Raw genomic sequence first — 14324 nt, 5'->3', positions numbered from 1 at the left:
CCTCCATTGTTATTTCTTTGCATGCATTTTTTCAAAATTAATTTTCAAATATAAAATACAACCAACACACCCTTCAATATCAACAATCACTATATATATGTGTGTATATAGATATATAAGAAGACATGAATGTGACAGTAAATAAATAAATAAATAAATAACCAACACAAACAGGTGAAGCAATCAACTCTTGCCTTCCAGGGACGAGCGAGCCAGAGTTTCTGTAAGAAGCAGGGGGTTCCAGAGTCTCTAGAATTTGTCTGATTTATGATTATGATCATAAGTCAGTTTCTCCAGAGGGAGAAGGGCAGATATCTGTCATATTCACATGTCGACCGTGGGGACCTGCAGAGCAGACCATCACAGCAGGATACATTTTTTTTATCCAGACATTAAAGAATTATTAACAGGGATTTGGTGTTCGAATCAAGAAGAAAGATGGTTTAACAGATAAAACAAAGAAGACAGTGTAAACCATTTTACTTCTCCATTTTTAACAGCTGAAAGCAGCTACATTTCAAATTCCTGAGGGCCTGAAAATACAAAGATGCACTGACCCCAGTTTCACGCTGGATTATTACCCTATAGACTTGAATATATATTTATCTGGATTGGAGGTAAGAATGATTTTTCAGTTCATATATGGTGCGCTCCAGTGTATAAAACCCACAGGACAAATGAAAAGCAGATGTGCGCCTGATCCCTCACTGTGATATTTGCAGAGATGAGGCATGTCATGTTTTAAATACAGAGTTTAAGATAAAATGAGACAGGTGAGTTCGGAGACGTGTCAAAAAGGCAAGACAGAAGCTTTGAATCTGTTAAAACCACAAGTGCATGTAATATGGTGGTTTTTATTATTTCTACTCCATGGACCATAAAAGTGTTAGTGAATACCTCCTGTGTCCACCAGCAGTCCTGTGTTGAGTCATCGGTGGTCTGGAGCATGCCAGCATGGCAACATGACTCTCACAGCTTGTCATTCCATCATATTATTGGTTAGTGTCATTCCTGGGACATATTTTCATCCCAGCGCATGACCACTACTGAATGGCACCATGAATAGCTCAGATTTCTTGTTATTGTCCAGGCGCCAGGAATAAGTGGCTCTTTTGTCTGTTTATCTTCTAAATCCTAATTTCACATAAGGCACAACCAGTGTAAAACATGTGCTCTTTATGTTCCAGTAAGCCTTCGATCTGATCTGATCTATCAGTAATCTGCAGGCCTAAATCTATCTATAATCTTTTAGGAAGGAAGGAGTAAATGAGTAAAAGGTACATATGTGGAAACATCTGCCAACAGTTTACCCATTACTTCAGTTCCTTCATTAGATGAGTGAAAACTGCGTCAACCACAGGCCTATTTTAAGGTTCATTAGAGGCCCACAATGCTAACTAGACTGACTTCGCAGTAAAGAATATGCATCTGTTGGTATCACATTAAAGCTTTATTTATTTAGGTTTGATGGATGTGATTGCCATGGAATAATGATGTAATAACTTTACATATGCTTACCATATGTAACTGATCCAGAGATTACATGCAGCACAGTGCTGTATGTAGGTCTGGTTTACAGGACAACCACAGCCTGTAATCCTGATGCCTTTTTAGGAAAAGTTGGCTTTGGCCTAATAACGCTAAATCAAAGTATGGGGTGGAGCACATACCATAAGTCATATGAGTTGCGTCTCACATTGTGAACAGCAATGCTCACAAAACAAATGTACAAAGGTAATACTACCTGCATCACAATTTAGGGCCTCAAAAATAACCACGCACTGTAACAAAAAAAAAAACCCAAGAGACTCATTAACTTAACATAAATATACAAATTTTGTTAAATTACTTATTTAAAGCTTACAAAGTGTTTTTAACTGGTTATAAAATGGTCTCAGTTTAATACTGATGCCTCTATATGACCTACATAAGTAAATGAGACCATCAGCAAGAAGACTGGCTATTTCTGTATATGAAAAATAGCTTGTTCTCCACAGTTGAATCACTGATTCATCAAAGGAAGGAAACAAAATTTCCTGCAGTAAGGAACCACAACTACCACATCAAATTTATAGCAATACGAATAGTCTGCGAGTGCTACTATGCACAGAAAAAAAACAGGAGTTTCAGTGTGTAATAACATTAATAACAGAGTCCAGCCCCAGTATGAATTTAACAAACCCATAGTATGTAACTCCACACTAATTCCACCTCCACAGCAAGCCTTAACTGGTCGTTAACAACTCTTTTCTCTTAAACGCTATTTCTAACAGAAAGAACTGTATAGTTATTCTTACTACACTTCGTCTCCATGAAATCAAATGAAATGAACTTGTGTTTACATTTTCACAGCCAAAATCACATTGAGTCACACATGTAGCCAGTTAAAAGGACGCAGGAGCAGCTTTTTATTTAGTTTCATCAACTTTGGTAAGAGCCCACACTAAAAGAAAGCATTGAACTGATGTAAGGAGGTAAAAGACCAATACAAGCTTTATAAATAAATAAAACCCAGTGTCTTTCACGCCTTTCACAGAGAGAGGGCTACCCAACCTTAGCATGCAAGTCACAGTGATGGGTGTTATAACTATCTCCAGAAATTAATCTTACGGTGGAGTGATGAACAGAGTCCAGAGGCTTCATGTATAAAATATCACCAGAGTCTGATACACTGACACAGTGTAGAGATGAATTAACACCTCTCTTTAGTTGCACTGTCTTGTATATTGCAGGTGTTTATGTGTTAAAAGATTTAGGGAAAAAATGCTTTAACAATGCAGCTGATTAAAATTGAAACCACCCAATACTGTCAGGACCAGGATGATTTATGTAGGAAGGACCCACTTATGTACATTATGTGTGTGAGTGTCTGTGTTCCTGTTCCCCCAGACTCTTTCCATCCTCGTCGTCTGTGGTTCTTCCAGCTCCTTTTTAGGCATTTCTTGACAGACTTGCACATGGGAATGACTCCCACGCAAAATGAAATTATTTTTGCATTGCTGAGGAAACAGTGGAAAACGTCTATTGATATTAAGCAAGACGAGTTTTTCAGAACTAAGTAACGGTAACTCTGTCGCACCTAAAAGTGTTGCTTGGTTCCTGTAGGTCAGCTGGGGGGTCAGCACAGCCAAATTTTTCTCCCTTCTCCTTCTGACCCCTCACTTCCCCCTCTTGTGTTGTATGTCCTTTTGATTGTTGTTACAGTGGCATGTGATACTTTGAGTAAACATTATACAAGTTAATTTTAGCTCTGTGATTGCAGTCGGCTCTGAGCTCACAGATTAGTTCTTCTTCAAGCACCACCATTATGTGTTAATACGGTGAAGCTGCTTTCACGCTCAAAGAAGAGGAATGTGATGATGTAGCGTGTCTGGGCAACCCACATCAACGTTAGGGGGTAACTGGTACTCTTTGTGCTTTCTTTTTCAGAGAAGAGGATCCAACAGAGCCGGTCAGCCCCACACTGGGTAGCTGGCAAATATTATAAGCTAAATAATAATAATTATCTGCCAAGTGCACTGTAAAAATAAACTATTTGTTTTAACTTAAAGTTATTATCTGGGCTGCTGTAACATTTTAAGTTGAATTTGAAAAGAAGCTGAGATAATTTTCCCATGAATCAAAGAAAATAAACTTTTCTAGTCAAATAAACTTGATATCAGTTCAGTTGTACTTGAGAAAACATGTTCAGTAAGCTTAAGATCTTAAGTTGAACCAACAATTCTTCAGTCAAACTGAAAAATATAAAAAATTTGGTTTCCTTTTACATTAAATTAAATTTAAATTAAACTAGTATGTTAATGTAACTAAAATCCCATGTGATTTTTTTTACATTGTAGATGTTTATGATACTAAATAAGAGAAACTTTTGTGTTGATCATTTGGAAATCTATCAAATAATCTACAGTTTCATGTCCTCTCCACGCACAAGTTTAAAAAGTGCCGTCAAGTTAAAGCTGTAGAGCATCAATGAGGTTAACCTCCAGTGACATTCAGCTACTTAACTTCCACATTTTAATACAAATCATCACCATTTAACACCTAAAATGTCAGCTGTTCAGGAGGTGCACTTACTGACGGGTGTTGACTGAATTAAGTCAGAAATTCAGGCAATTCTAATAGTAAGAAAGGGTTCACTACACCACCTGAAAGCGAGTGCTGAAGTGCAAGAAATAATATCCCCTCCAATAGAGGAAATCTGTCTGTGTGTTTGTCATTGATTTACAATTAAAACAGAAAGAAGCTTGTATCATGTGCAGCTCACTGGATAAAGAATAATGTAGCCTGCTCTATCTGACATTGAGCTGTAACTTTATGTTCAGCTCGGGTCCAGAAAAAACAAAATCAAGCCGCGAAAAACTCTCCTGGCATTTCAGAAAATCATTGAGACAGATATCTTGAGATCTGTGCTGCGTAGCTGCCAAACAACTTGCGTGTAATTCTTTATCTGTCTCTTGTATTAAAATCTCTTGGGCATTTTTTTCACAGAAACTGGAATTTAATAGAAACCAGTTATGTTTATCCAGTATTTAACAACTTCACAAGGCATATTTAATATTCTGTGAATCTGTGCAGGGTCCTAGGGATGTGTTCAGGTTACATATGGGTTTAGTAGACAACTGTTATCTGCAGTATGTGTTTGATCCCAGTAGGATCTCCCTGGTGTCTGTCAAGAGTTGTATTGAGGGCATCTGCTTTCCATATCCCTAATCCTATATGGCAGAACTATAAAGAATAACCAAGTCACTTTATTGTGATTTAGATCACTCACACTTTGATGGGAGATATTTAAAGGAGCAGTCCACTATGTTTATGGGCACAGAAAGCCACTGCACATGATCTGTCTTCATGGTTGCAGATTGGACTACAACCTACGCCTACCTTATCACTGTTTCAAAGCTAGCTGGATAAAATGCATCATTACCAGTGATAGTCAGCGACATAAAAACATTGTAAAATGATGTGCACAACTCTCTGGATTGAGGTGCAATATAAATGCACTCCATTTAACATTAACTACAGTCAGTGAAAGTGAAAAAAGAAAACGTGTTAGTGTTCCAGTGGCTCTCTACAGATGCATTTCCACCCAAAGTTCCTGCAGTTTTTGGTTGCAGGACCTACTTTTTAAGAAGATAAGTTTTTTTCAGTCCAGTGCTGCTGAAGGAGACTCCAGTCATGCTACTGTTGATTGTTATTTATGGACTTTGAATTGCATTGTGTATGAATGGTGCTGTGTAAATAAATGCTCATTGCCTTGCCTTACTGCTTTGCAAATGAGGTCACTGAGTCAATGACAATGCTGAAAGTACAATGAACAAAAAAAAAATATATTTTTAAAAATGGTAGCTGAAATAAAATGCTGTAAATACTTGACCAATCAGAAATGTCCATTGCTACTAGTCTGACTCCCAAAGTTCCTGTATATTTGGAAAGTTTAGGAGTGAAATAATGTCCTGGAATTTAATTTAGACCCTGGCCCTGCACTGGAAGTGCTCTCCAAAGGTTCCTGGTCCCCGAGAGAAGTTCCTGCAGTGGAAACATGGCTTGAATTATGGTGTTGTACCTTTTGATGGACCTGTATTTTCATGTCGCAGCTTTTGGAAACCAGAGAAACTGTATATTATGCTAATAGGAGGTTAACTTGAGGGAAAGTCTTTTTGTGTTAGTGCAGTCATTAATATACTGTATGGCCAGAACAATTTACATCCAAACAGTAGGTGAAACTTAACAATCATTATGCCATTTGGCTGAATCCAGAAAGGCCCAATTTAAGCCATACAGCAGGAGAGTTGAATGAATCATGGATGGGATGGAAGTGGAAACCAGCACTCGCTCTTGGCTCAAGCCCCTCCACAGCTAAAGGCCTTTTCATATTATCTGCCTCAGCGGTGCTAGTCAGCCCGGGTTTGTTTCTGACCTGACTAAAGAGCATTCAGTATTCAGTGCCGAGTTGGTACTGCTTTGTGTTGTTTTGTTTGCGTTGTCATGGCGATTTGACTAAGAGCTTGTATGTAGATCTGCTTGGCATCTCGTGTTTTCCAGCAGCCTGATTGATGTACTAAGAGACTGGGGTCAAACCATGACAACCGTGGGTCTACCTCTGTTCAAGTGGCTTTAATTGCGATGTTTGGCTTGGAAGAAAAAAAAAAAGAGTACTTGTTACTAGGTCCCCTCCATGCTGCTGTAAGGTGTTCTGCTGTAATTCTCGTATCTTCTCCTCTTTGCTGCTTGAATAGTTCGTGCAAGGTGTTGCAGGTGTGCAAGTATAAAAAGAGAAAACTCCTCTTAACAATAAACCGTACTTGGCCTCTGCTTGAGTTAGCCCAGCAGGTTTCTGTCTTGTTCTCTGACAGATTCATCCCAGAGATTCTGCAGGGTAAACGGTTTCTTTTTGATGAGCTTTGCAGGTTGAATGCGTGCAGGGACCACAGTCCGGCCTCCTGACAAGGGAACAGGATACTGTGTGATGAGCTTCAAAATGAAAGGGGTAGAAGTGGAGTTGTTTGAGGCACTTATCTATAGACAGTGTATTACCTTCAGAAGATGGCTGTTGGCAGGCCGCCAGTTTGGAGAAAGCACTGATGTAAGAAGCTAGGGTTAACATTAAAACATTATTTAGCCACCTAAAAAAGATCCACTTAAAAAATGTGTTGATTGGTTGAGTTTTTTTTAATAACCAATATAAGTTTAAAGGTGTAGTCTTTAAGATTTAGTGCGATCTATTGACAGAATATGGCTTGGAAGGGGAGGGTGAGGCAAAATGCTAACAATCTTTAAGCTCACCACTAGATGCCACTAAATTCGTTATTTTGTGTACACTAAATTTAAAATATTTTCACTTTCTTACCTTAATGTCAGACTGCCTTTTCTGTTGGGAAATGTCATCATTTAAGGTAAATATCATTCTCTCCAAAGCCATCACACTCTTCCTGCAACAGTAAGCTTTTTAGAGGTGGCACATTGCTTAGCTTCCTGCACTTGTACTCCTGCTGCTTCTCCAAACTGGTAATGTGTTGACTGCCATCTACTGTAGTTAATACACTGACAATGAACACATTGAATTCATTAGCTCAAAAAAAACCCCAAAAACTGATATAATAAAAATGGCACCGTCATACATGGGAAGTAGAAGTCTGAGTCTACTTGATTAGAGTTAGTCAATCTACTTTAGCCTTGTGTGTTTGTGATGACATAATGTTGGACCCAAGTCTTTTCCATATAAGGTCCTCTGTCTTAGTCTAGCCAACACAGACATGACATGCATCTCGTAGGCCTTCAGTCCACACCACAAGACACATCCTGTAACATGACTTCTCAAATGTGAAATGACCACAGCCTCTTCCTTACTCCATAATTTCACTGAAGGCAGGAATTTACACCAGCATGGAAGATGATTAGAATACCACCAGTGCTGAGGTACTATCTTGAAGTTTCTCTCCTGGCATTGATTGAACCCTTAAAATGTCATCTTTGTTCATCAAAATGACATATTAAGAAGTTTTATCCGTTTAAAAAAAAATCCCTTTATGTCTTAAAATGGCTCACATTTAGCTACACCTTTGCCTCAGTATGCATGTATCTCCACCCTGTCCTCTGCTGCTTGCAACAGTTGTCTGAAAATGTAAACCCAAATTTTCTCTGGAAGTTTGACATCCAGTTTTTCCGAATGAATGGCATTTCTCTTTTTTCCAGATCCTTTGGTAATATATGAAGGCTCACCATTTCTCCTTTTGCAACTTTGCAACCAAAAACAGAACACGTCTCTGCCTTTCTTCTGAAAGTAGTGAAATTTAGCTTGCAAAATGCTGATATGTAAACTACACCTGGCCTCTGATGCCCCTCATTTTGCCATAGCAGGTATTTGAGGCTGTCACTGGTACACTGCAGGTCCAAAGGGGAAATGCTCAGCAGTGTCTTTAACTGTTTATTATCTCTCATGACATGTCTTCTAACATGTAAAAAAAACACACTATGAACATGTTAACAAGGTTAAAAACTTGGATTTTCATTGAAGAGAGTCTTTAAATGTTTTTCCTTACCTTAAATGTGCCTGGTTTTAATGGATGTACTGCAAATAGAAGTACTGACTTTTCCCCATGTGAAATGTCCAGTGTTTGACGTAAAACAGTAACTGTAAATCAGAAGTTTAAAAATACAGAATTGATCTGTTTAGTGAAGAATTCCAGCGTATTATAAATTTTGGCAGTAGCCTATTGTATTGAACAGACCTCAGGAGAGGCACTGCATGACTCCAAAAAACAGAATCTCTGTCTTGTTCTCACCAACATCTTAGAGAATCCTTGACTTTTCTTTGTAAATTTATTGACTTATTCTGAATGAGTTGATTACTGAGTAAACATCTAAATCCTTAGGATGAACCCTTTTTTTTATTTGCTTTAATGACTGTATTTGATTATGACTGTTTAACAGATTGATTGAAGACACATGGAATCAATGGAGTGTTAATTTTTCTAGGCTTCTGCTTCACTTCTTGTGTTTTTATAGTTAGTCTGGTACAGAATCCCTCTGAATTTCTTTTCATCTCTGTACAATGAGGCAAGGATTGAGTTCTTCCACAGAGACATTTGAGGCTACAATAAATTAAGGGGCTTTTTAGCTGGTAATGTCATAATCCCCAGTGTACTATAGGATTCAGACAGATGGATCTGCCAAGTACTGTGTGCATCCTGTGTTGTAGGAGCGCGGGCACTTACATGTGTAGTGTGGAACAACCAGTCATTACCAGTGACTGCACACCAGTAAAATCAGCAGTGTGGAAAGGACCACAGCAGCCACACCATTATGTGGCTGGAATCCCATTCACGTAAACGCAGTTGGAAAGACACTTCATTCATTTGGAAACGTACTTAAAGGGATAGTTCGGATTATCTGAAGTGGGGTTGTATGAGGTACTTACTGATAGTTAGTGTATTAACCACAGTAGATAATGGTTGACATGCTCCCAGTTAGGAGAAGCAGAGAGGGGAACCAGCACAAAAAATAAACAATGAACTGATGTGGACATGTTGTAATCAGACAGCCTTTTCTAACAGGAAACTGCCTTTATATGAGCCAAATATCGTTCTCCTCAAAACAATCAAACTTCATAGGCAAATTCGGTAATTTTACCATGAAGAACACAGGAGTTGCTGGTCTACTGCTGCCTTGATTGGTTTATTAGTTTGTGTTATTATGTGACTAAAGTGAATCTGAACTTACCCTGGAAAAGACTGAAGTCACACAATAACACAAACTAACTAACAAACAGAGGCAAAGGTAGACCAGCAACGCCTTTCTTCTGCAAGGTAAAACTACTTATTTTGCCTATAGAGTTTGGAAAGAGTGATACTTCTTTCTCGTCAGAAAAGGCTGTCTGAATGCAAGGAAAGTGGTGAAAATATTCTTGATATAGCATACATTTAAGCTTCTGTTTAGTGGGTGTGTGTCAACTTCCATCTACTGTTTTTAATTCACCTATTAGGGATAAATATCTCCCTAATCCAAACTATCACTTTGAGCTCCAACTCTAGTCAACTATTTACTCCTTAAGTGAAACGTTTTTAATACTGTGTGAAACTGCCTTGGATTTGACCTTGCAAGGTTTAAAATAGTAACTAGTGTTTTGCAAATTTTGATTAAGTGCGCAAATTATCCACACATCCTGCTCTCTTGAGAGAGCCGGAGCAGCACAGCCAAAGTTCCACTTCGTTACTTATCGGCCCTCCATCACGAGTGCTTCAGACTTCTCTTGATTTATATTTATAGACTGTGGATGCCAGGGATTCTTACTGTAACATCTATTTGTTTTGTATCCATGTGAGAAAGACTGTGTTTGACTGAAAGAAGTTTGGATCTATAAAGCGCTCTCTGTTCGCCGCAGACTGAAGCATTAAACATTGTTAACCACATAAAAACAGATTTTTCTGAGAATGTTACAACAGTCCTCTCCTCACTTCATTTCTTGAGTGCATGTTGAGGATTTACCATATATAGAGCTATATATTATTGTCTTTTTTCACATCCTTACAAGGAGACTTCAGGTCTCTTTTTCACCCCCTCTCTTCTCTTCTTCCCTCTCAAACAAACACAAACACCCAAAGCCACGCAGAGGCGGACACAGGGGGGATTGAGAAGAGACAAATCATGTCCCAGGGTTCATTCAACAGCCCTTCAGCAGCATTTTCGCTGCCGTTGACCTCTGGAGCTGTGTACGACAGAGCCAGCAGACGCTTCTGAAGAGTGCTCACTCTCTGCATTGAAGAGAAATGAGTTGTTTTATTGAAAGCAAATGAGTCAGGACGGACTTGCTAAACACCGGCAGGTGTGTCTGTGAGTCTGTGCTGCATGCTGAGCGAGCGAGTGAGTCAGTTTGAAGCTGTGTCCATGCGTGCGTAACAAGTACCCTACTCCTTTTGTGAGTAACACTTAGCATGTGGCTGCTCTATAGGTTTCCATGACGTTGGTATGCATACATCAGCCTCAGCTATGCGCTCCACACTTCCCGCTACTGATCTACTTGATAATGACATGAGGAAAGCACAGCTCCAGAGAGAATGCGCCGGTCACTGCCACCGCCACTGTCACTTCCTCATTCTTTCTCCCCCTCCCTCCTTTCCCCTATTTTATTATGAGGGTTAACACAATGGCACATTCTTTATGTCTCATTGCCTCCTTAAAACTGCAGGAAGCTCTTATGGAGTTACTTAACCTGCATTCTTTAGCAGCTTGGAAGTTGGAATATCTTGTTTTGTGTTAATCAGTCTAAATCAGGGCTGGTTCATATAAACAACAGCATGAAAAGTGAAAGGTCTTTTGCATGCATTTAAATTTTGTGGTTTCATAGAAATTCATTGCGGATTTCTAGATGGCAGTGGCAGAGCATTTAACTGCTTTCTGACATTTAAATACCAATTATGTGTTACAAGAAAAGTAATTACCATAAATCGGATAAAGCCTACCCCCCCCCAACAATTGTTTAATGGTTTAAAAAGGCAGTTTTAGTTGTAGCCAGCCATGTGTTCCCTCATGTAAACATGTCTGACTTTTTTTAAAGGGGATGGATACCAGTTATTGACTACTGTAGTTAAGGGTCTCAATCTCAAGGTGGTTTTGTTTTTTTTAATTAATTGCCTGTTAATGTTTGACAATGGGAATTAAGTTAAAAAAAAGTTTCTTCCCAGTCTCTTAACACATTCACAGGCACTACATATGTATATGTGTGTGCTTCCTATGTCCTTACTTTGCTTAAATATTTGATGCTTCAGGCACTGTGAGCTCTGTTTTGTCACGTCGTTGAGAGATGACATAAAGATATAATCATAACAAAGCCAGCATGAGATGATGAGTACACAGAGTTCATTTTCTTGTTCCCATGGTTGCAGCCAACATGGCTGTACAGGTGTGTTACGAGTGCGCTGAGTGATTGATGAGGTGTGTGGAGCCTTGTGTAATCACTGGTCGATCACCACACCTGGTGGAGAGTCATCTCAGCGTCATGGTTTTATTGCGTTACCTCCTGTGCGTTGGATGCGAGTCTCAGCGTGGTGGAAAAGGATAAAAGGTCTGATAAAGCTCAACAGTATGCAACACCACTCTCTGGAAAACTAGACAGTTAAAGAGCTTTAAGCTTTTATGTCCTTGCTTGGATTCAAAGCTTCAAAGTATTAGATGGTTTGATTATTAAGTAGATTCAATTTAATGAGATTTTTCTCACTTTTCATTTGCTCTGTAAAATACACAAATACACTTTATCCTTTTCGCATCTTACAGGTTTAATTTACAATATGTGCAGTGTGAAATACAGCATGCTTTCTGTATACAAAGGCTTAGAACGTAAAAAGAAAAGCATTCATTTGTGTGATCAGACTCAGGACTTCGGAGGCTGGATGTTGACAAGAGGTGGAGTCAAATACATTGAGATCGTTCTGAATGTCCTTAAACAATCTGGAAAAAGTAATTGATGTGGCTCCTGTTAAAATTCTGAGGGGAGACCACAGGATTACAATTAACAGTGACTCTGTCTGATATTTACTCTGACAGAGCTTGAGGGGATCAGCAAGATACAATTTGAGGGACTTAAATTTCCCAAATGCAGATGTGCAAAGCTGAAGAGGCATAATCACCACACCACCTGATGCTGTAACTGTTGACAGTGGTGCTCTTTCAAAGTACAGCATCTAAGTATATAATATTTAGATAATATGTGTAAAGTAGAGTTTTCAGCTTTTAAGTTTCACTAAATTAACATTTTTAAAATTACCCTCATTCTGATGCATAATATAACTGAATAAGTAGCACATAGTATTCATGATTAAAACTCAAACTTTGTTCATTTGGTAGCAATCACTGTGGGAATGTTTCATCTTTTTAAAGAGCAAATTGTTTTGGTGGATGTAGGATCTGTCCTGTCGATGTTGGGATGTTGTGAAGAAAATAAGATGCCTATCTTATCTGGCAAAAGTTACATAAGACAGGAAACGGAAAGGAGAGGACAATACTTGGTAATTACAAGAAGTAAATCAACACACAGCATTTTCTCTTGACTCTTATTCCTGTTATCAAGCTGCAGATGCAAACTCTAAAGAGTTGGTCTAACAAAATAGTTGTGAATATACTATTTTTTTTGTTTGGTTCAAGTATGCCTGCGACAAGCTTTTTTTTTTTAAAAGTCTTTTGTGTGTGTCATTGCAGCTCACTGATGGAGGCAAGGCAGCCAAAGCCAAGATGAGTGTTGGAGACGTCATTCTGTCCATTAATGGCATTTCCACAGACAGTATGAATCATCTTGAGGCCCAGAACAAGATTAAGGCCTGCACAGACCAACTCAGCCTCACTCTACAGAGGTAACATGTCCACACAGCACATGAGAACACACTGTAAAACATAATCTATGGATTTCCTAGCTCAGCAATAGAATGCGCACTTTGTTGTTTTTGCCCTCCAGTGTGTACTTAAGCCTGTATGAAAAAGAAGAGGAACAGAGTGTTACTGTGTGACTTTGAAACTGCTTTTCTCGGGATACAGAACAGACAAACAGAAAGATCTTTTATCAGCAAGAGGAAGCTTAATTGCCATATTTGGTTTATTTGTGCTGAATTCAATTTGCCTCATTATTTGAAACAGATGAACTTCTGTTGTGCTCATTTAAAACAGTTCAGTGTTTATGTCATAGCGGATGCTATACCCCTGAGGTCATTAAAAGGACTGAATTAAGCTTGATGTTTCTTGCACAGTAGCATTAATTTTATCTACATTTTAATTAGGGGGCACTGGCTAGCGTGACATTGGATTTACAGTGAGTCCCTTGTGTTCTGAAAAGTTAGCGGTAAGAGAAAGAAATGGTACAGTTTACAGTGTAGCATCATATTCTAGACCACATGAAACACACTTAATACAAATTTATCTCAAAATAAAAGTTGTGGAGAAATCAGCTTTAGAGATGTCTGCATTCTCTCAAATGTAATAAGACTAGATTGCACTCAGCTTGTGGTGCTCAAAGCAACAAAAAATGCTTTTGAAAAACTCAGCAGTAATGTCTCTTTCCAGATATCATGAACCATTTACTCAAAATAATCCACAGACTTTGTTGTGAGCAGTTTCATGTAGGAACTATTGTGTTTTTACTGAACAACAGTGGCCAACGTGCATCTACTCATGGATAAGAGGCACATGCTTGTGACAGCATGGGATGTAGGGATGCACCTAAAAGTTATTTCCTTTAATGATTAATCTGTCCACTATTTTCATGATCACTCATTTAGTCTAAAAATTCTGAAAAATGTTCATCATAATTTCGCGACCAAAGTGGCATTTTCAAATATTTTCTTTCATCCAAACAACAGTCTAAAACCCAAAGACTCAGGCAGCAAATACTCACATATAAGATGCTGGATCCTGCAAGTGTTTTTTTGGTTGAAGAATTCGTGAGGCGTTTTAATTGATTATGAAAATAGTTGGAACTAATTTTCTTTTGATTGACTAATCAATTAATCAACTAATTATTGCAGCTGTATTTGAATTAAAACATTAATGGCTTCCTTTTCAGCTGAAGTATAATGTTGGCACTACTGAGCTAGCTAGTGTGGTGATACTGTTGGCAGGTGTAGTTCAATAGAAAGAAAATAGTTCCTGCATGAAACTGCATACGATAAGGTTTGTGGATTATTTTCATTAATCAGGTCATGATAAATGAACAGCAGTGCAGTGTAAGAGGAAAATATATATTTTTGATATTGGGGTGGACTGTCCCTTTAAGAGAAAAAAATATATATCACATTTCATCCCATATTAAATATATTCAATGCAATTCAATGGAAGTGAGTGCT

At 38.4% G+C, this 14324-nt stretch overlaps 1 protein-coding gene across 1 annotated transcript in view; it reads left to right on the top strand.

Annotated features, from left to right (window-relative positions):
* Nucleotides 1–14324, top strand: part of pdlim5b (PDZ and LIM domain 5b) — a 52712-nt gene that overhangs the window by 9504 nt on the left and 28884 nt on the right. Inside the window, exon 3 of the mRNA XM_084745536.1 lies at nt 12691–12842. Within this exon, the coding sequence (XP_084601662.1) occupies nt 12691–12842 (152 nt within the window). The remainder of the gene's footprint in view (nt 1–12690; nt 12843–14324) is intronic.

The sequence above is a fragment of the Lutjanus erythropterus genome, chromosome 20, assembly GCF_056507025.1.
Source record: "Lutjanus erythropterus isolate fLutEry1 chromosome 20, fLutEry1.hap2, whole genome shotgun sequence".
Classification (NCBI taxonomy): Eukaryota; Metazoa; Chordata; class Actinopteri; order Lutjaniformes; family Lutjanidae; genus Lutjanus; species Lutjanus erythropterus.
This window is presented reverse-complemented; position numbering and strand designations above follow the sequence as displayed.